General features: G+C 44.5%; 1 protein-coding gene across 6 annotated transcripts in view; it reads right to left on the reverse strand.

Moving 5' to 3' along the window:
• The window catches only part of RAPGEF1 (Rap guanine nucleotide exchange factor 1), an 84859-nt gene that overhangs the window by 24801 nt on the left and 36396 nt on the right, over window positions 1-23662 (reverse strand). For 2 of the 6 annotated variants that reach the window (XM_014943055.1, XM_014943053.1), the window contains exons 4-11: window positions 20559-20715; window positions 15332-15420; window positions 14781-14933; window positions 13274-13397; window positions 11845-12028; window positions 10751-11266; window positions 4006-4208; window positions 686-841 (exon numbers count right to left, since the gene is read on the reverse strand). In XM_014943055.1, the coding sequence (XP_014798541.1) occupies window positions 686-841; window positions 4006-4208; window positions 10751-11266; window positions 11845-12028; window positions 13274-13397; window positions 14781-14933; window positions 15332-15420; window positions 20559-20715 (1582 nt within the window). Of the gene's footprint in view, window positions 1-685; window positions 845-4005; window positions 4209-10750; window positions 11267-11844; window positions 12029-13273; window positions 13398-14780; window positions 14934-15331; window positions 15421-20558; window positions 20716-23662 lie in introns of all 6 variants that reach the window. The other 4 variants (XM_014943054.1, XM_014943052.1, XM_014943057.1 and 1 more) reach the window with 2 other exon arrangements.

Below are 23662 nucleotides of genomic sequence, written 5' to 3' on the forward strand. Positions count from 1 at the left end.
TTTTGATTTAAACCATTCCCAGCTCCTAGAGCCGTTCTCTCTTCAGGCTGCTCACAAGTGCCGTAGGAGACAAAACCCTGCTCATTTGTCAGCAAATCACACAAGCTTTACTGAGCTTGTTTGGGACCACAGGGATGTGAAGAGAAGCAGGCAAGCAAATATAAGATGAAAGATCCAGTCGAGGCCATTTTCAAGAAAAAAAATAATTAAGGAGCTGCAGCCACTCTTCCATACGTTTGACTAAATCCATGTATTTTGGGCATGGCTTCTTGTTATTTCTCCAAAGGCCAGAATCACACAGCAGCCTTTAATCGACTCATCCACATCGCTGACGTTGTGCAACAGAATAAAAAAAAACAACTTTGCAGCTCCAAGGTGCAGCCTGGGGAACACACAGGTCAATGCAGTGTGCCTGGGCACACAGAGCAGCTCTCCTTTGCCAGTCCCTCACTGCAAATGCCAATATTGATGTTTGTTTAAAGTAATGAAAGCCACTCCTCCCCGCCCCATGCTTCAGTTATTAAGATTTACACAGTTTTTCACACCTGGCTGATTACTACATGAGTTCAAAAGCCCCCCCAGAGAACCTTCACCTTCACCTTGCAACCCACGTAAGCACAGAATTAGCACACGAGCGTTTCACCAACACAAATACACACACATGAAGGTGCAGAGAGCAACTCACCGAATGCACAGGAAAGGAGCTGTGCCGGTTGAGAAAGGAGTTAGAGACTGACATAGTGAGGCCCTGAGTGGCACCGCTGTCCTCGGGGGTGAAGGGCACTTTAGTTTGCTGGACACAGTAGGAGACAGAAGAGAAAGAAGAGGCAGCATAGGAGGCCTGCTGAAGAGGGGGAAGAAAGCAAGAGACAGAAGACACAAAGAAAGAGAGCACAGAAAAGGCTATGAATAAAAAGGATAAGAAACGCTAACCGTAAAACAATGCATATAATGGCTTGCTAAACAAACAGCTATTCATACAGTTCATCAAAGCCAGACTCACCAATATGCCTTTCTTGAGCTCAAGAGGCATGACAAAAATCACAGTTCAAATCGTCTTTGTTTCACAAATCCCTTAAAAATAAACTCCCGCCTCCCCCTTCCAATTCACCCATGGATGGCTGCTGCGGGAGAGACAAGCTGCTCCTCCCTGCCCTTTCTTCCCCATGGCGTGGGGGGCAGATTCCCAAAGGAGGAACTGGCTCTTTCTCCTACCCATTAAGCAGCTGACTCTACTTGCAGACTGGGAACTTGGTCTTTCCAGTGTGATCTGTGGGCCCTCACTGGTACCGCTGGGACAGGGGATAACAATGATGTCCAGCCATTTCTCAGTCCAATCCAAAACAATATATCATTTGCACAAGAGGGAAGTAACAAATACTACTAAGGAATTTCTCCTAAATTCCACTATAATAAGGAGTGTGAGGGAGGCTAAGGTATATGTAGGTTTTCTCAGCTCTGAATTGTTCAATGTAATGTACAACTGTTTCATAAATCAGATCCAAAGCTCACAAGAAAGGACTCCCTAATTATTATTTTATAGAGGAGTCCACCCAGGAAAACTTGCCTACTGCTTGAGTAGCTCATGCCTGGGTGATTTGCTGTTTCAGAAACTCTCATGGCAGCAGGAGCAGAGGAACAAGAGTCTCATGGCTTTTATGGTGACTGTTGAATAAGCCACCATCTGCTTGCACCACCTTCTCAACAGCAAGATGAAGGTGAGGGTGAGAGCCTGCACTTGAAGAAACCTTCGCTTCAGGGGAACTGCAAGCAACACCGGGGGGCAGATGCCCAAAGGAGGAACTGGCTCTTTCTCCTACCCATTAAGCAGCTGACTCTACTTGCAGACTGGGAACTTAGTCTTTCCAGTGTGATCTATGGGCCATCACTGGTACCACTGGGACACGGGATAACAGTGATGTCCAGCCATTTCTCAGTCCAATCCAAAACGATGTATCATTTGCACAAGAGGGAGATATTACACTGTAAGTAACAAATACTACTAAGGAATTTCTCCTAATATATCATTTGCACAAGAGGGAAGTAACAAATACTACTAAGGAATTTCTCCTAAATTCCACTATAATAAGGAGTGTGAGGGAGGCTAAGGTATATGTAGGTTTTCTCAGCTCTGAATCGTTCAATGCAATGTACAACTGTTTCATAAATCAGATCCAAAGCTCACAAGAAAGGACTCCCTAATTATTATTTTATAGAGGAGTCCACCCAGGAAAACTTGCCTACTGCTTGAGTAGCTCATGCCTGGGTGATTTTGCTGTTTCAGAAACTCTCATGGCAGCAGGAGCAGAGGAAGAAGAGTCTCATGGCTTTTATGGTGATTGTTGAATAAGCCACCATCTGCTTGTACCACCTTCCCAACAGCGAGATGAAGGTGAGGGTGAGAGCCTGCACTTGAAGAAACCTTTGCTTCAGGGGAACTGCAAGCAACACCTTGAAGGTATCCACTTGCAAGATGACAAGAACATCTAGTGGTCAAACCAGTGACAACTTGGCTACCCAGATAATGATTAAGGGGCAGCAAAGAAACGCTTTGGTTCAGCTGTCAAATTCAGAAAAGGAGCAGTTTCCCTTCTGCACAATGGCTACAGTAAATCTGTGCTTTGCACACCCTCCCTCACGATCGTGCTGACCAAGTCACCACTGGAAACCATCACTAGAGTGTAGCTACCTCTGGGAGGAGGCAGGGCAAGGGACTACAAGGTACAAGTGACAGTGCAAGGATCACACTGACGAGGGAACCACAGCCTCTGGAGAACTCCCTGATCCTTCAGAGAGGAGTCCTGAAGACTCTTCTGTGTCCCTGTAAAACGCCACTGTCCCATCTGCTTAAGGTCTCATCCCAGAAAGCACAAAATCATAATACTCCATTTAGCTTAGCTGGAAATGTTACTTTATCTTTTTAGAACTCCTACCTGCATCACAGGAATGCAGTAATGCAAATCCCAAAATTAGAGTTCTCGGTTGCTTTTCCCATTGGATTATAAAATAACACCCTAGGACAGTCAACTTTAGCACAGACAGCATGAAGAAATATTGCAACAGTCGCCCTCATGATGGTAAGACCATGGCTCTGTTCCCACATTTCCTCTTGTTTTGTTAAAGCCATGGCCAATTTAAGTTAGCTACATCAGCACAAAAGATGCAAATTTTTTTTTAATTAGAGCAAACCAGATAATGCATATAAACAAAAGCCCTAAGGTTGGAGTTAAAAAAAACCCCAAAAATTTAAAAAGGAAGGAAGACTCTTAAAAAGAAATAGGACAAAATCCCAGCTCCACTGAGGATGCTGCCATCACTGAGGCCAGGATTTCACACCCCCCACATGGAAAATGGCACTGGCTGGACTGTTAAACCCACCACCCAGCACACAGACACTTGTGGATGTGCCTTTTTGTGGTGGCAGTCTGGGAAGGCCAGCAGAAGACTGAAAAACAGGTAAAATCCTGAAGCACACAAGGGGGACTAATGTGGAGAAAACATGCATGAGTTAATGGCTACACCAAAGTTCTGTGTCTCTGGCAACGACTGAGCCACAAAACCAGTTATTATGTTTAAACGGTTATTATTAGTGGCATCCTTGACAACAGTTTCAAAACAGCACTGGGTACATCAGCACAGCAATCTCTTGAAAATCGCGTTGCCCAGCGTGTCAAAGTCTTCAAAGCAGTTGTCGTTACACAAGCCTGGAGCCTGGCACGGATTCAGCCACGCCATGTGGAAGACTAGCGTTTCATTTTTAGGGCATTTTAGGACTTTTCAGTGCTTATGGGGAACAGTCTGAAGGTGGGGTTAGAAAGGAGCTCAAAGTAGATGATGCAAAATGCCTAAAAACAGGTTAACAAGATGCCAAGGAGCACGATGTGGTAACAGGGACGAGCCATCCTCCCACCACTGCAGCCTGTCAGGAAGAGGAGCAGCGAGAGCAGAGCTGTTCCTGGGAGGCTGGTGGGCCCTGCCGGGGAGGGCACCGCGCATCTCACTCACCAGCTGCCGCTGCTTCGGTGGGAGAGCAGGAGGAGGTGCCAGATCTTGAGAGGGGTCCGAGCTGATAAAGCTGTCGTTGAACCCATAGACTTCCATGAGGTGCTTGTTCTTCTGCTGGTAGATGTGCTCGTTCTGAGGGGTCTGGTAGAACATGGACGGCTGCGGCTCTGAGTAGTCTTCCACAAACTGCATATACGCCATCACTGCAAAAAAAAAGGTCACGTCACTGCTCCTGGTCCACATGCTGCAGCTGCAACAAGCAGGCATTCCCAAAATAAAGTAAGAATAAGGCCGTGCCGCTCTTATTTGGGCTTTGCTGCAGGCCAGGAGCAGTGCAGCATCCGTGCTGTGTTCACAGGTAGCTCACTGAGTCTGCTGCTATCCTCCTTGCAAGAAAGGATCTCAAGATCCCATCCTCCAAGACAGAGCACAACAGACAAAATCGCAGGCCACAGACATATCTGCCAATGCTTTTGGTTAAAACAGTGAGATCTCCCAAAAAGCTACTGGGGAAGTCTGATTCACTGACACTTAACCCAAATCCCTTCCTCATGTAATCCACAGCAATTTTGAGAATATTCCTCAACAGCTAATGCCCAGAGCCACCAAAAGAAACAGATTAACTTCAGTCTGCTTTCTAGGAGCCACAAATCATCTTGTGCAAAGATGCAACCTTGACAATAAATCTATAATAATTCCAGTGCCTATAATAAGTCTCTGTAGTCAGCAAGATTTCTCAAATGAGGGGGCTTACCACCTTTCTCCATTCTAGCAAGCTGATAAAACTGTTATCAGAGAACATCTACCTGTGAGACTGGGTGTACCTCTCCCTTAGCTACTTAAATGTCACTGCCAATGCTGGCACAAGAGACTTGCCTTTCAAAAGTGCCACTGACCGTGTTTTCCCACCTCCTTAGCTCAAATCCAACACCCTTTGCTACCATCCATCTTGTTTTAAAGCCATCTTATCATCTCCAGCTCTTGAATCCAACCGATTCAAAAGCATTTCTGAGATGTGGTTCAATGGCAATATTAAATGGGATCAAATCTCATTTAGAGGACCTTTCCACCTGTACAATACCCTTCCAAAAAATCTATGAAAAAAATCCCACACATGTCTGCCTATGCAGCTCTGACAGAAGATTAATTACTGCTGCAATATTTAGGTACTGGAGGGGGAGAATGACACCCAACGTCATAGAAAGACTACTACAAAACCCCAGAATTATTAAGGATCAGAAGTGCACTTAATAAATGTAAAACAAATAATGAGCTCTCCTCTATATACCTGAGAAACAGGAGCAATAGATGTATTTAAGTGTCATAAAAAGGACTAACCAAGTCCTTTTTTGTAAATAGGCTGCCACGCACAAGATACTCTGTGATCATTCCTCCCTTCTTCCTGATAAACAAGCAGTTGTCAGTTTTTGTGAATCTGGTCATTAGGTGGCAATTATTCAGCTTCTGCTGGCATTTCAGTGGTAGAGCTGAAATGAATGGATGACTTCAGTGAAAGCTATAAATACGACGACCACAATGCAGCATTCGCACATCGCGAAGCCGGTTCCCACACTCGCTGCGAGGCAAAGCCCTCTGTTCACCTGCCAAGGCAGCTCCCCGGGCCAGCCCGTCTCAAACAGGATGCAGCCCTGCAAACGTGTTGGCAGGAAGGAGTCGCTTTGCACCTGTCTTTTGCACCTTTTTTCAGATTTCCTCTAAAATTTTAAACTCGATTTAGAAACGGAGCGAAGGCAGCTGCCCCTTCGCACACAACGACGTCCCTCCTCCAAAAAATAAAGGAAAAAAATGAAATAATAAAGAGTTGCAGCAATGGGAGCGCAGGAAACCTCAGGTGATGGATTTCAATCCCAACCGGTAACAGCTGCTGTCCCCATCCTGTGACCCCATAGACAACCTGTCCCGTGTCCCACAGTACTGCCAGCTCCCACACTGTTCTGCCAAGGCTGCTGAATTTCTGACCTCCAATACCCCCTGCTACCCGAACCCTGCTCCTCTTCCTCCCCCCATCATCCTCCCAGCTTCCCAGCACCACTTCTCAGAGGAGAGTCACCACCCTGGCTGGTTTGGACCTCTCCTTCTTGAAGGGAGCGTGACAGAGGTTTCAAACTGCAGGCACATGCGTGTCGGTGTGTGTTTGTACCCACTCCTCTGCTGCTGTCGGCCCTTGTGTTAGAGCCAAGATCAAATTTGCTCACACCCATGAATTTCAGTGAAAAGAAGCACATTCTGGTGATATTCTGTTATTTGAAATCATGGTGAAGGACTCTCGATGTAGAAAATACTGAATTGCTAAAATGCTGTTTTCAAATATCAGTGATTTGGTTGACTAAGGTACTGCTATTAATACCCATGGCCTGAAAAATGCCTTGGTATCATACTACAACTTTAGAGAAGACGTAAAGGCGGCTTATGAAAGATAATTCTCTAGCAGCAAAGTGAACTAAGGATCAAGACTCCTTGGAGAAGTGTAGAGGACAAGAGCTCGAGGGAAAAGACCGCATTTTGAGAGCTCATCAACTGAGTAAGACAAAAGCCAAGAAGTCAGGCTTGGCAGCCCTGGTATAATGCAGCAGACATTCGAATTCAGAGCAACCCTTCAAGTGGAGTTACCTACAAAACCAGCGCTTTGCTGTCCAGATCTGGAGACAACACTTGGGATCACACTGTGAGTTCCTGGGCACAGACATCTGTGTGACACTACAACTCGGGAAGTGTCGGTGAAAAGGGTATCGCATTAGACACTTGCGTAAAATTAAATTACTGTAACTCAAGGTAGTAAGGCTGAATGCTGTTGAGAGCCTTAACTCAATCTGCAAGGGAATAATGAAGAGCTCTTTTATCTCAGCTCTTTACGAGGCTAATGCATCCCATCGCCATGGCAGCTCCCCTGCCTTGCTTGTTACAACTAGCCCAGGGCGGGTGAGCGTGTCTGCCTCTACTTTGTCATCTTCTCTGTTTTTAGGTGAAGTGAAAAACAGTTGGGATGGTGAAACACAAAGCAGAGCAAAAATTAAAATGGGCATCACAAGAGAGTAAGGGAGCAGGACCACTCCTGAGACAGCTGTTTGCAAAGGGTCTTCTCTCCCCCCTCTCCCTCCATCCCCTTCCCTCTCTGCTGTGGTTTTTAACAAGGCAGAAATTCAAAAAGCAGATGGGAAATTACATCACCAGCTCAGACCAGGCTGCACGCCCTGCAGCGACGCTGAGCAGAGGGAGAGACGGGGCCGCAACCTCCTCGGTGAGCAGCTGGGCTGGAATGACAGAGTCTCAAGGCAGCACCTCGGGAGAGGAGCGAGGCGTGAGAGAGAAACCTCTCCCATCACAGCACCATGCCCAGCTTATGTCAGTTCTGAACCCAGACAGAAAATATTCAAAATTTAAAAAAAAAAAAAAAAAGGCTCAGACTGAGGCTAGGAACACCTTCCCAGCAATCTGCTTGCAGTGCCTTGGCTGTTGTTTCTGAAGGAGCTAAAGCTGCTCAGGGATTTCTAACCACACTCGCTGTGTGGCCGATGCTCTAGGATGGGGAGAGCAGCCCCTGGTCCTGGAAGCAACTACAGGAGAGGAGAGAAGGCAGCAAAGCCACGTCTTACAAGGAGAACACCCTCAGACCAGTGGTTATTGGGGTCTGCAAGGAATTGCTAGAAGTTTCCCAGCCATAAGGCAGGTCTACAGTACAGGTAAGGCACAGCAGTACCCGCTGCAGAGGACTCACTGAAGGTCCAGCCCAACTCCTGGCGCTGTGTCAGCAGCCTGTGTTACAACCGGCCCCGAACAAGCACCACAGATTTGTGTGCATGGGCAAGAGCCGAAATACTGGCAATTCTTAAGCTGTCCTCCACATCAACTCACTGGAGAAGTCAAGGTCAAATAAGCCAGTCTTTGCTGTCACCTCCGGGAGGAGAGCTGTTTTTCAAAGAACTCACATTATCCGCTGGCTAAGCCCAGGCTGCCCGCAGCGTGGTTCCTGCAGTTAAATACCAGCTGCTCACGGGGCACCAGGCTGCATTTTGTTCCCACTGACAGGGAGGGAAACATGAATAAGTGCCTCACCACTAGTTTCCAAGCTGTTTTGGGGGGAGGACCTTGTTATTTCTGACTCTGAGCTCTTCATGGCAGAAGCTGCTCCACGTCCATGTCTTGTGCAGCCGGAGCACAATGCTGGTGCTCAAGCAAAGTCTGGAGTAATCTGGCCTTAGCACAGTAACATGTACTCTTACAGCACAGTAAAATAAGAATAATTCATGCCAGACTAAAAGGCTTATCACTCCTCTGTTTAAATTATACAGAAGTCAACTCTTGGAGGTCCCTCTGAGCACAGCTCATAGCAACACACATGGTTAACTCAAGCAGGATTTGCTGTATATCATCAATTAAAAGACCATCAAAGTCTCTGCTGAAACATTTCCCACCAATTACCAAAAGATGACCCACAACTAAGGGAGTACAACTAAGTCCCACCTCTGAGACCTCTAGATCTTTTTAATAAATTCATGCCTCTTCTCCGGATCCCAGGAGTTTGTTGGAGTTGTGGAAGCAGCACTGCCTCACTGATGTGATTACACAAGAATATCTACATGCATCAGCCTGCAGGCAAAAAAATCCTGGGTGCTACCATACATCCTGAGTAACATTTTACTGCCCTTTTAATGTTGAAAATAAAAGTAAAACTAACCACCACAGATCTGCGGTGTGATATACTGTGGAGCAAATACAATCTAAAACAAGTTCTCAGTGTCACATGAATGCAATTAAAAAATCTGTAGCAGTAAGGTATCAGCCCAAATACTAACACAAGCTTTGCAGCAAGGATGCTTTATCAAACCATCAGAGCTGACAACACATGAGAGAACAGCTTCTACATTTTGCTAACAATGCAATCTGATCAATAGCCCAAGAGCTTCTGATAGTGCTAGATTACAGATGACAATTAACTCTATTCTAACGTCAAAGAGAATTCACATACATGGCCTTGGTATTGAGGTTAAAAGTGTGCACAGGCATTAAATGAGAAGATAGCTTTTAAAATTGTCTTTAAGTAACTCCTTGACATCTCATATGATTACAGAAAACAAAGACAGGAGGCTTAAAGGGAAAAGTAAACAACCCAGGTCTCTCTTTCAACTGTCAAATTGCCTCTTACCCAAGATTGCCACGGGCGTCTCCCCCTGCTAGAGCTGCCTACGTGCACAGAGGTGCATTTCCCTGCACCCATCCCAGCCTGCACGGTGCAAAAACACCCGGACCCAGCCCCTGGTAGGGGTGTGCAGAGTCCACAAGGGGCTGATCCTACAGCAAGGAGCCTCTGCATCACACCCCCTTGCAGCCCGTACTGCAGAAGAGTATTTTGAACAGCACCACCCAGAACAAACGACCCTGGCCATGCCCTGTGCCAGCTTTTATTTCCTTTCTGGTGTCTACAGACAAACATCTAAGCTCCTTTACAGCTGCTTTCAGTATCTTGCTCACCAGAGAGGGACAAAAGTGATTTTCTGTGTATGGGGACACCGAACTACGAGACCTTCACACTTTCAGGTGGGTCAAACCTCATGGTCTGATTAAAATCCCAGAGGGTTACCAGTGTGGACTGGTCACTTTGGTAGGGATAATGGAAATGCTTTCAGCCAATGCATTTTTTTAAAAAAGCAACTGGCTCAGTAAACTACCACAGAAATGGACAGAATACTGACCCTGCCGCACAACACACCCATCCCACTTCCACCTTATTCTCAGCAAAAAGACTACAAACTGCAGAAATGAGTCAGAAGGGCAACTCAGCACTTTTCAATCAGCTCTTCCCTTGGGCTGCCAGCCATACAACATAATGCCTTTAATCCAAATGCAACGTACAACTGCAAAGCAAGCCAGTGACTAGTCCACTAACGCTGGCTAGTAAGCTAACTTCTGCTGGATCTCACTCTACAGCCCACAGCCTTCCTTGAAGGATCAGCATGGCTGCTTTTTCTTGCCATGGCAAGAGGTTTCCCATGTTGTCAGCCATGAACACGAAGGAAATCAGCAAGAGGTTTCACATGTTGTCAGCCATGAACACGAAGGAAATCAGAATAAGGCCGTGAGCTTGAGTCCCAGTCAGTACTGGTGTGCCAGGAGGCTGGCTGGGGATGGCGAGCCTCTGTGTTTAGAGGCTGCTCATTTTAATGATGTGGGAAATGCTTAGGCATCCAAAGGAAATGAGATCCCATAGCAAACCAGCAGTACTGGACACTAGGTTAACAGTGGTGTCTTGCACAGCTATCTAGGTGACTGTTCCTGTTGCCAAATAACTGCTCTGGCAATGCTCGGTTTTGGCCAGAAAAGCAGCCCTTTTGCCGAGCTCTTGCAGAGTACTCAATTCTTTTCTGCAGTGGGAAAACATTCATAAAATGGGGGCAGAGGGAAGGAACAGGACATTAAAAGGGAGGATAAAGCAGGAAGATCTGCAAGGCAGAGTGCCTCAAAGATTTGCACTCAGGTAAACAGAGAAGTAAAATGGTCTCACTACAGTAATGAAGATGCTGCATGACACCAGCTCCCCCAGGCCTGGATTGCTCCTGCTCGCCAAAGGACTGTCACTTCCCTTCCATGCCTTTGACACTGACTGATTTTGAAACTCAGCCTCACATAAACAAGGGCATTACCTCGGCGTCACCATTAATTAGCGGTCATCAGAAGCACAACTGCAAGGAGAAGGAAGGGTAAAACAAAAACACAAGAACTTGCTTACTGTGTTTGTTTTTCTTCTCTGGCAAAGGCGGTGGCTTCTCTGGGTCACTGTTAGAATCTGGAGCAGCAAAGTCAGCGATGAATTCAACTGGTGCTGAAGAGTTTCCTTGCTGGAAAGGCAAAACAGCAGCAAACGGCGTGAAGGGTACTGATGGCACCGACACTGCATTCTGCATGTCATCCTCCGAGATGTTGTCGTACTGGGAAGGGTGCCTCTCGTAGGACACCCTGCAGCCCGAGTTATCTGAAGTCTGAGAGGCTGCACTCCTCCTCTTCTTTTCTGGTAAAGCTGGAGGAGTCTCTGTTGGCTGCGCCGCTCCCGAGAGGCTGCAGAATTCCAGCGGAGGGGAGCTGCCCTGCGGGAGCTGGAAAGCGTGTCCATGGAAAGGGGAGCCAGACTCACCCAAGGATTCTGGCAACGGGCTGAGGATACCTGGCACCTGCTGAGGGATCTGGTCAGCGTTCGAGAGGTCCTGCTGCAGGAATTCATAGTCCGGATCATAGTGATCCGATTGATCTGGTTAAACAGGAGAATGAGGCATTAGTTTATTTCTTTTACTGTTTAGCCCTTCTCAGTCCTGCCCCTCCCACTCCATCACTTAATTAAGCAGCTCATTTAATCAGAGTGGTAGTTCCTTGCAGCAGGGCCCCTTTTGCTACACCTTCTGTAACTTCCAGCCTTAATAAAACTCTTGTCATTATTTCTTTACACTAGCAAACAAATAATAGGTAGCTCATTGCAGAGATTATTTATGTTTCATATTTATATTTTTATTTTCTTTCCCAGTACATTGGAACAACATCGCTTGAGTCTACCAGAACTGTCATTTTCGCAGACAAGGCTGAAATCAACAAAACATTCCACTTGAGAGCTGAACTGAGTTTGAACACAATCATCTATAGCTGGGGAAACACATTCCCTTGGGCTTTTTCCTATCTGGCAGAATACAATGCTGCACAGAACCGCCTGCAGCAACTACACGATGACAGTTGCAAGCACAATCCATTTACTTCTGCATCACAGCTACGACAGCTCCCAAACGAGAGTGAAGGGGGCTCCTCTGGCAGCCCTGGACAACCCCCCCCTCTGCTTACCTAACGTTTCACAGCTTGTGTTGCGCGAGCATTGGCCGCTGTCACGGTCCAGGGAAGAGAGCTGCTCATCGGACTTGCTGAGTTTGCCAATGCTACTGCACGGAGAGAGGCGAGGAGATTCCCCCCCGTAGGAGTGGCTTCCCCCCGACAACCTTCTCTGGGCGTAGCAGTCAACATCAAAATCCTGAAGTAAAAAAAAAAATCAAAGCGCTGTCATTCTTGGCAACTCGCTAGCAAGAAAGAAGCAGGTCGAGGAGCAAACACCTCACATTAAGTAAACCAAGAGGGCAGAGGATCAGTGCTGCTCGCCCTCTCTAGATACACAAACTTGTCAGGGCCACAGAAAACATCTGATTTGGTAAAGGGCCCACGTCAGGGAGCTCTCTGTACTCTTGCTTCCAGGCAGGGTGTGCTGTGACCCACAGTGGACTTGACAGAAGCTGAGAAGATGACCAAGTTCCTCACCACTACACATCTGATGGCTGCTTCTCAAAACACTCATAGTAGGTAACCAGAATGCAAGATTTCTCATCAAATAACTGGAGCTCTACCAAGTATTTGGTTAGCTTAGGTGCATGCAAAGGGAAAATAAGCTATAGCGAGATACAGCTTCCTGGGCCTATGACTTACATTTCTATTTTGGAAATTACCTCAGGCTTATCAACCTGCAAGTGAACCCCTCAAGTATTCCCACTCCTGCAAAAGAGCCCAAGTGTGATTGTACTCGTAACTGAGGAACTGCCACAGCTTTTTCTGGGTCAGCCAACCGACAGCAGAGACTCCCTAAGCCAGAGCTGAGGCTTTGGGGATGAGGACAAGATTTGACTTTGGTGCAATTTAATATGATTCAGGTCCTCATTGCTGAGTTAGTAAGTTCCTGAATGTGTAAAGCAAACCCAACCATTTAACCTCATAAACACCAAACTAGTACAAGTGACGGAATATGAGGAACACACCCAATCCAAGTCATCCGTTTTCCTACCAGACCATTTACAAGTTTCCCCAAAGCACCAGCAGTGGTCAGAGCAGTTGCCCAAACTACTGCTTGGGTTAAAAGATGTTTTAAATTGTGCCTGGATGAATACAGACTTCTGAGATGCTGGTGAGCTCAGCCAGCTGCTCTGCAGCCTGGGCTATTCCACTACTCACATCCTCACACTCTGCTACAGCTGAAGGCAACAAAGCTTGTAGCAATTTGTTAATTAAATCCAACAACACTGTAAAAAAAAATTAAGCTGCTCATATTCTTTATTATACTGATGTTCCTGACACTAAAACTCGTGCTCCAGAGCTCTCCTGTACCAGGCTGTTTGGGACAACTAGAGGCGTGCAGGGAACCACGTGGCTGCAGGTCCCAGCATCTCTCTGAGCTTTTCCTACAGTTCACAGCACGTTTCCCTTGGCTTTCCCAAAGGGGTTACACCATTACCTGTCTGTTGATTCCAACTGGTAAACTGGACCCACTGGTGGCTCGACTCATGGGGGCCACAACTGCCACTCTGGTTGGGGAAGGTGCCGACTGCCGTTTTTTAGGGGGCAATGCTGGTGGAGGGCTGCAAGACACAACAGGCATCGATGCTCCCATTATTCTTCCAGCAAAAAGACTCCTCGAGCCTTCACGAGCTCATTTTCTAGAAAGTGTTTGACTTGCCAGGCTCAAAGCTCCCAGGTCCAAAGCTGCCAGGAGCTATTCAGCAGTGTACCCAGTAACAAATGTCAATTTAAGAATATTCTCACAGGTAAGGTCCTGTTCAGTGAGTTATTTTTTAAAGTTGGAAAAAAGTTGGTATTTCTCAAACAAAAACAATTGCTGTTTTAAATATTGTTTTTACTGGGACTAATTAGCACAGTAATTATTTCTCAATAAAGTGGTGAAAATCCATATTAAATGTTTTGGTTGACTCAAATACTGTTTCCATTCACAGAAGTCCCTCCTCCTCAAGCCTTCCAGGTTTGAAAAATGTACAAAGTTTCAAAAATGTGCAGGATAGGAAAATTCTTTTTTCTACCCTTTTACTCTCTTGGTGACCCTCCAGGAACAAGATGGTCAGTGTATGTGTATGGTGAGGGACCATGTTTTGGCATGAATCTGCCTCAGATACACACATTAGCAGTAACTTGTGACATTTTAACCACTGCATTTTTAGGTTTTGCTTTTAATGACACATAATTCTGGTAATCATCAAGCAGCGAGTTTCCCAAGAGCATACATACTCTGTTCCTGGAACATACCAGGACATCTTTATATAACCCGTGAGAATTCATAAAATACATAGAAATGTGATTCTTTTTGCCAGCCACAGCCCTTGATGCCACATTTTCAAATTAGCACAGGACATGTATTTTTTCACACCATTCATTAGTGCCAGCACAAGAGCAGAAAAACATCATACACACAGACCAAAAACCTGCAAATAGGGGGTTTTCTCTTCCTTCTCAAAATAGAATGTAGAAACTTTCACGTGGTTACTCATAGAACAGGGTAAGAACAACCAAGTAAAAGATTTTTTTCATGCACTATTGGCTCCTTTCACTCTTAAGCCAATAAGTAACACAGAACATCCTGGATGTGCAGGACAGAACATTTCCCACTGGATACAACAGCACAAGACACTGTTGTATGGTGTGGTGTTCATGTAGTTTTAAAGAAGGTTCTCTTGTATGGGTCTTGGGGCATGGCACTATCCTCACATAAAAAGAAGGAAAGGAAAACACAGATAATGAAGAGGAATGCTCAAAACAGGACAGAGAGAACACAAAGTCATAAACAGGAGTCCAGAAGCAGGGAAGAATTACTCTGGAGGACTGGAAATTCAGAAGCATCACTAACCCTCCTCATGACCTCTCTTGTGCACATTTTGCCAAGATTGTTTAAAAAACAAGAAGATGGTTAAGAGCCACTGGTATTTTTCAGTCAGCTGGTTGGCCAGTATTACCTGTTTTCTGCCACACGAATGCTAGGCAGAGGGGGTTTAGGAGGTGCAACTTCTTCATCCATGGAGTCAGTCAGTAGCTCGTTGGACTGAGTCATATTAGTTGTTTTGTTGAGGATCTCCATTTCTCGGTCTGTAAGGGGAAGTTCTGATGGGCTGCAACAAGCAAAATACAGAACGTAGATCATAAACCACAGCTGGAATGCAGCGGGCTGACAGATGAATACATATTTTAAATCATATGCAATATGACAGGCACCTACAGCAGAAGGCAGAATTTGCAGCTGCAGGTGGAATTCCATGTATATGCAGAATACACTGAGCACGTGTCACGGCCAAGTGATGTTTCATTGCCAGATTTTGGTATCTTCCAAATGCTATCACAACATATTGTTCTCTTTAAGTAATCCCACTGTAGTGGAAAAGGCTACATAAAAACCTGACACTACCCTCTGTGAAGAATAACTGAATGTTTTAATTCAACTATCAGTAGCCAGAAATTATGCCTTCTATATTAGTCCTGCACACAGAAGAAGACTGTGTCAGTGACCCACCTGTCAGATTTACACGCTGGTAAACTGGGTTTAACTGGGCTTGTGGGAGAGGGATGCTCCTGCTTTTCAATTGTGAGCCTGACCAGCTCCTGGTAGATGGAGAGAAGAAAAAGAGAATAATCATTATTTGCTAAATACCACACTCAGACATGGTAGGAGAGAAAGGGATGCTACTGCAGGAAACTCTTGGCTGTGCAGGTTATGGGTGAACAATGGCACGGACACAGCGAGAGCTGAGCTGGGTGTGAGTCTGGCACACAGCTGTACAAATGATGCAGCACCCCTCTAAAGGAGCAGCCTGCACCCACCAGTACTTTAGCCATATTTGATTAAAGTTCATAAACCCTGGCCCTATGGGGATTCTGCACAAACCCACATATGTGTCTTTTTGCTGTGCTTCCTCTTTCCTCTCTCGTCACAAATGTATTCCAGTCCCCACATCACCCCAGATACTGGCAAATTGACTTTACATACATAAAAATATCTTACACAGTGGAGTATTTCACCTAGTCAGTAAAAAAATAATAAAAATTGCTTTATATTTTATAAACAAGTATGTGTTTGTTTCATAAAGCAAGTTTTCTGTAAGATGTCCAACAACAAATTAAATAGCGAACACCTTTATTAAAAGGCCTGCTTCCCCCGAAGCCATCTTTTAACATATTAGCAATGCAAGCCTTAATCATTCAAGGAACTACTTGTGTATCTGTTATAGGCAGATAAGGCTCTGGATAAAGAGATAAGGGCACGATAATCCTGAACTACAAGTCTGCCAGCAGTCAAAACAACAATCATTCACGCCAGAAAGATGGAGACAACATTTTATGGATGTTTGAGGCTGACAAATAGATCCACTGCTCACAGATACAAACACATGCTCTCTCACAGGCTGGAAAACTGGCATGGCTTCCTGACAGTATTGGTTTCCCAGAACATTATGCAAAGGAAACTATAAGGGATCAATTTTAATTTTATTTTTTTTCAAAGCAGCCTGAAGTACAGCGTCATTACTCCAGCATCATCTTCATGTTCACGTCTGGAGAGCTTGGAAACAACTGTCACTGCTCTCTCAATGCAATAACTGCAACTGGAATGTTGTTATCATCATCCTTCTGAGGAAGAGAAATATTCTAGTTCTTGTATTTTTATACAAGGCTGAACTTCCACGGGTCAACACACACACAACAAGAGGAATAAAGTACTGCACGGGATGTGCAAAGGATGGCAAATGCAGCCCAGGTGTCCACCACAGCTGATATTGGTTTCCATGTTCTACTTAATTCTTGCTCTGCCCAAAAATAATTTATACCATGTCAACCAAAAACACGACAAAACACTCAGCTTTCCAGAAACTGTCCTGGAAAATCCCACATGTGAGGAAGGAAGAGAGAGCCCAAACAGCGCACGTACAATGTCCATGTGGGCTAATGCTATGAAGATGTTCCTGTCTGGGACAGACAGACAAGAGCCCCAGCGAGGAACAGTGTGTTCTCTGATGAGAAACAGCACAGCACCAAGCTGCCCACAGCCCACCAGCCTGGCCTGCTCCCACCTCCAAGGAGGTCCATGTCCCCCAGATAATGCAAGAAGGAGCAATAGACTGACATGGCTTTTGAGTCTATCAGGTCCACTGTAGTAGCAGACATTACACAGTATACAGAAAAGTAAAATAATTAAGGCCCTTCAATGACAGAACTACAAGTGGTGACACAGACACTGAAATGACCCCAGACTTCTCTGCTCAGTTACTCAACAGAAACTATTTTTTAAAAAATGTACTTTCCTCTGTTTCATCCTCTCTTTCAGGATGAACAATCTTTAATTAAAAACTTGCTATTCCTGTTAGAGTTTAGAAATTCCCCTATAAAGTTTATAGAACATCACTAGGAAAAACAAACGTAGGATGTGGGAGCCCACAAACTCCAAACAAGGCTTTTCTATAAATTAGACTATTTGGAAATCACACAGTGACACCACTTGACTCTTCTGGCTGCAGCTGTCACTCCGATCCGAGTCACCGTCAGGAGGGAGTGATGACACAACGGATGGCCACCTTCCTGACCTCTGGAGAAGCTTCCACCACTGAAGAAGTTTCTGGAGACTCTCGTGCAGTTGAACAGACTCAGAGTTGGACCCCACAGGACCATGAGGTACTCACCAGCAAGAACAGTGACTCCACACAATGTGTAAGAGCACAATAAGGGAAATAAAACGTATGGGCTTTCAAACCAAAAGCCAAAATACTCTTTAAACATCCCCCTGAAAGGGCTGTAGAAGGGAAAATGGGGCGTCTCCTTTTTCTCACCTTTCTTCACCATATTTCACACCTTAAACCCAGCCAAGACCAGTGCTGCAGAGTGTGGTGGTGGCAGCTGTGACACAGCACACCCTCCTGACACTGGAGGCTGAAATGCTCCCTTTTCCTACTTTGTCAGTTGCAATGGACACACGCTTGTCCACCATACGGGAGTGCAGGTTACAACAGGAGAGAAACCCAATCAAATTTGGCTCAAAAGTGTCTTTAAAATGATTCAAACCATTGTGACTGTGAAAAAAAAACCCAAAACACCTCCTATCAGAGACACCAAGACAACGTATGATTGCCACTAAGTGAGAGGATCACTTTTTCCTCTAAACTTTGACAAATATCACTATATTCCCTAGACTCTGACTTTTTCTCTTCTCTACTAACCCCAAAATGAAAACTACTGTTTGAAAATCAAGCCAAGATCTTCAGTGCACACACAGAGGTAATCAGCACGCAACCCAGCCAGATGCACATTATGCTATTCCTTATCAGCAAGTGAAGAGATTCCTGCAGCAGTAATTACAGACAATTAAAACCTCTTTACAAACTTATGCTACTTCAGCAAGCTGGAAATTCCAAAATGAGATGGATTTTTAAGAAGTTACGTAATCAAAACAAGGATCATTATTTTCATCTTTTTATATATGCCTAGCAAGGCACTAAAACCTGCAAGGAACACAAGTGAGCAAGTGACTCCTTTATGCTCAATTCTGAAAATAAAGGGGGAAGTAAGCACTGAAATGTGGAAGCAGATCTGGTGTGATCTGCCAGAAAAACAAAAAAGCTTCTCCACAGCAGAGAAGTGTCCAACTTCTCAGTTCTGCTTCCAGATCTTGGCCCTTCTAAAATAAACCTCCTTCCTCCCTGTGCAGGAGAAGAGCGCACGCTGCTCCCAAATGCTGACCTGCTGATGGGCAGACACGTTTGCATCTACCCAGACAGCCCCACATCTGCTCTAACCACGCTCCAAGCTGACCAGACGTAAGCCAGCTCCAACTGGAAGGCCAAAATAACTTCTAGTCTCACAGAGTAGAGACAGATATAGCCGTGCTGCTCAGCAGGGCTCAACAGCTCAGGTTCAGCACTGCAGGGACATGTCTGCATCACTCCCAGCCTCGGCTGGCTCAAAACTGGACGGCAACTGGTACCAGGGGTTTAAATATCACTTAACGGGAAAGGACAGTGGGTGTCCAAGTCTCACACAACAAGACTACACAGCTCTCTCCTGGATCTGGTGATAACATGGCTCCCCGTGGGATTGTGCAGGTTCATTAAGTGATAACAGAGTGAAGTGTCTCTCTCTTTGCTGGGCTGTTACGGCTCAAATACCACAGCGCAGATTTTCACGTGCTGCAAATTGCCGCTGAATTCCGACACTGACAGCAGCTGAGACTTTACACTAAACTCCTTTTCTCCATCCCGCTGTGCAAAGACCAGCTTTAGTTTTTAAATCTGGAGCTTAAAGGTAAAGGGCATAATGTGCAAAATAATCCTGGAAAATCTGTCTTCTTTAGGTGATAGGAATGTTTTGCTTCAAATATATTTGCTTAAAAGGCTCAATAAGTAATAGCAGATTTTAGTATCTGTTGTTTGAGCAACATTAAAGAGATACTAAGACCATGCAAACACCATAACAAGACTCCTAAAAACCTGGGGAGATCCACTTCATTTTGCATTCAGCTCCAGTTAAGAAAAACTAGGCTGTTTGAGTGAAAGATGCCTGTTCCTGATACACTAATCCAGGTGAAGCATCTGCTGCAGTTCTTAAAACTCTACCCCAACTGTAGATCACTATACTTGATCTACATGTTCACCTTTAGATTCAGTCCTGCCATTGAAGGAGGCTTAACTTTCTCCACAGATTGCAAAATAAGGTTCCCAGGAGTTACGATGGTCTCTCTGCTGCTGCCCTCAGCCCAGCTCAAGCAAACTTTTACCCGCAGCACTAGGACAGCCCAATGACCAGCCTCTGTGACCATCAGCCCAGGGACAAGCCTGGGAAAGAGAAATAATGGGTCCCAAAGTATTTGATCTAAATGTTCACCTTTAGATTCAGTCCTGCCGTTGAAGGAGGCTTAACTTTCTCCACAGATTGCAAAATAAGGTTCCCAGGAGTTACGATGGTCTCTCTGCTGCTGCCCTCAGCCCAGCTCAAGCAAACTTTTACCCTAGGACAAACTTTTACACTAGGACAGCCCAATGACCAGCCTCTGTGACCATCAGCCCAGGGACAAGCCTGGGAAAGAGAAATAATGGGTCCCAAAAGCTTAACAGGAGGTAGGAGGAAAGGCAACAGCAGGGACAAAGGGGCAGGGAGGGGATGCTGAAAGCAGGTCTCACAAAGCATACAAACGTTTCTGTTAAAGGTCCCCATTAGTTATGTAAAATTAATCTCCAGAAAACCGAGCTCAGCTCATCACCTGTTCCACACCCTAATCCATCTGCTGAAAGCAGTGATGTATCACCCAACGAATCCCTTGAAATTTATGTTAAAAGATGGAGGTGGATTCTTTGATTCTCCGTGGGCATCGATAGGAAGCATTTCCATTAGATTTTGCCCAGGCAGAAAATATGCAAACTCTGCCTTGTAATCTGTGTGGAAGACTGGGAATGACTTGCTGAAAATTTAATACAATGCTCAGTGAAGATTTATGGTTTCTTCCGATTTATCCAAATTCCGGGGCGAGCATTTCAGAAGTGCACACCAGTAGCCAAACTGTTTGTGTTAGTCTTTAACCAGCACACCAAGCAGGATCATGTCACTGACAGAGCAGCAGATTTAAGAGGTAGGTTCACTGAAGGCAAGAATAGGATCTTTATATTTTACCTGCACTTGAAACCCTCTTTCTACTATATCTCTTCTAAAATACATTATTATATACTTTATATAATATAATTTACAGTATTTTTCTCACGTACCTTGACTCCATCCAGAACAGCTTTTATGACACCTGTGACTGTTGTCACCATCTCCTTGTCTTCTGAATTCACACCTTCCAGCATCACTTGATCAGACCAGCGGATTAGATTGGCCAGACTCTGGTACACACGGCTGTAGCAGGACGAGATGGCCGAACTGGATGGCAGGGGAGGAAATAGTTGAGAAAAAAAGAAGAAAATGAAATTATGGACATACTATCAAATGTTATGAGAGTGCTTGATTTATAATGAATTTCACACTGTTAAAAATGTGATGGTTCTTTCCTCTCTGACATTCCGAATTTGTGTTTAGCAGGTGACAGCCCGGGTTTCTCCTCTGCTGCAGCTGCTCTCCCATTCTCCAGCACCAACTGGGGTGACACGAAGGTATGATCAACAGTCCATTCCCAGCTGAGAATGAATTATCTGTGCTGCAGGTTAACACAGCCATGCAAAAAAGAACACTCTTTCCCTTTTAATTTACAGCTCCATCATATGCCTTAACTTCAAAGGTAAATATTTAAGTCCTGTATTTAAGCCCAATTCATATTATTTCAGAATTATCTATGCTTTCCTTCTTCCTTATTAACTTTCCCCCCACAAAAGTCTTAGATAATTGAGAGCTGACTGTACTCATTCCTTTACAAATCATTTCCTCACTGTTTATAATGCCTGAAAACATGTAATTAAAACCTGTTCCTCTACAGAAATTGAACTGAATGAATTTCAGGTTTGGAAGAGGAAGGGTGTTGCTTTGTGTTTTTTTTTAATGGGAAACAGAATTGAAGCCATTGTTCTGAAGGGGAAAAAAAAAATTGGAAGGATGACAACTCTAAATAGAAGTTAACTGTAACAACAGTGCTCACAGGCATTTTCCTGGCCATTCTGAAAACACTGACTTCATTACTAAACAAGGTGTGTTAACACATCGCTGATGGCAATGCTTCAACAATCCTTTGTAAAGTTAAATCAATTTCAAATTGCATCAAAACCATAAACAGATAAGAGAAGGTGTAATCTTGCAATCATTACTGGTACAAGCGTTCCAAATCTTCCCTTTTCTCTCTGGTATCCCCTTTACGCTGGCTTAACTCCAGTAATTTCATTATCTGCCAGAAGAGAATCGAGCCCACAAGCTTCAATGAGATTCTGTAGGTGAATGGGGTTTGCAGAACTGGGGAAAGGACTATTGTCAAGTGACAACCAGGGGGATACAAACAAAAAACATGGCAAATACTTTTTTGTTTGGTTGTTGTTGGTTTTTTTTTCAAGTATGCTGCTTGCCATTTGTTCTAATTTTAAATGAAATTAGCTTGATAGGAGATATTTCCTAAATAGGGCCCTCCCCCTTTGCTTTCCAAGGCTTTGATTTCTTTGCCATTAGTCTTCAGTCTGCTTCCTTCTAAGGAGGCGGTAATTGAAAGCCCATTTTGTGCTAGATTTTATTACTTTTTTCCTTGAGGCAAACACTTCCCCTAAAGCAAAAAGAAGTCCAACAATAACTGTAGGGCTTTATTCCACACTGACACAAGCCTTGCTCACTTCTCTTGAGGGGGATTTGTTATCAAAATCACCCCTTTGAGGCCTGCCACCACTCAAGAGAAATAAAGTGCAAAGGTAGGCATGAAAGGACATGGCTTTTTTTTTTTTCTTTTTTGAGATTCCCTTTTTTCTGTAAGGCTAAACGAGGCAGAACATACATAGGGGACCTCTGCTTTAATACATACCATTTCCAGAAAGAGAGAGACTTATCACTATGTAGAAGATTCCATTGAGAACTTTGCTTATATGAGTAAATACAAATATCCAACTCTCAGGGTGGCAGTAGTTTAATACCAAGAGAGAGGGTATAAGAAATTTGAAGAATAGAACTGCCTGAAATATTGCTGCTGCTGAAGATCATTTAGTTGATATTTATTTCCAAATATATTCTTGGAAGGAAAGATCACCCAGTGAATGCCCAGTGGATACATAAATCAAAGCGAGTGACTATAAAGATAACACGTTCTACCCTAAAAATATTTGCGACATTTTACATGTTCTCCTGGTGTATGGAGAAAGTTCATTCTTTCTTTTATTAAGTGAAAGCAGGTGCTTGTCAGGAATTTAATGGCTGTGGGAAACCTGATAGCAACTCAAGAAACTTTTGTGTCTGTACCCAGAAGCCTGACGCATGTTCCCATTCTAACAACCATTGCTCTTTGTAGTTCTACAGATCCAACCTCCCTTGGATCTCTCCTGTCCCCAGCACAGCTCTGATACTCACTCACTGCCTCCTTCATTTTAGTCAGATTGTAGTCAGATACAACCCTGGCCCATGCATTATGGTCAAACACAGCTAAGCATCTCTGTTAATGGCTGTGGGAAACCTGATAGCAACTCAAGAAACTTTTGTGTCTGTACCCAGAAGCCTGACGCATGTTCCCATTCTAACAACCATTGCTCTTTGTAGTTCTTCAGATCCAACCTCCCTTGGATCTCTCCTGTCCCCAGCACAGCTCTGATACTCACTCACTGCCTCCTTCATTTTGTAGTCAGATACAACCCTGGCCCATGCATTATGGTCAAACACAGCTAAGCATCTCTGTTTGCAAAAATACTTGGCACCCTCCTGCTGTCTTGACCATACTATAAACCTTTCTTGATTCAGAATTGAAATAAACAAATAGGAACAAGCAGAAAAACTGGAAGGACTTCAGGAATCAAACACTGCACTTCTCTGCCTAGATTTGGGCTTTTCTCTGTGATTATTTTTGCTCTCTCCATATTATTCAATGATGTTTGCTTGTTTTGTGTAAATCAATTGCTCCAGCATCTATGGGATGAAGAGCAGCTATATCTCTATGGCTTGACAACTCCACAAATTGTTATAATCCATTTGCTGAGCTTTGCTTTGGCAAATTTCTACTTCTTCTCTGGTTTCAAAGCCACTGTCTAACTGGTTAAAACATAATACACATAATCTGTTAAAACATAAAATAAGTAATCTGTTGAGAGTGCACAGGAATGAACTCGGACTGGTTAATCTACTGAAGTACAGCTGTTTACTTCTGTTCTGTATCTGATCCAGTAAAATCCAAAAAAAAAAGCAGTTAGGAGTGCAG

This window comes from Calidris pugnax, unplaced genomic scaffold (genome assembly GCF_001431845.1).
Source record: "Calidris pugnax isolate Ruff unplaced genomic scaffold, ASM143184v1 scaffold102, whole genome shotgun sequence".
NCBI classification, from domain to species: domain Eukaryota; kingdom Metazoa; phylum Chordata; class Aves; order Charadriiformes; family Scolopacidae; genus Calidris; species Calidris pugnax.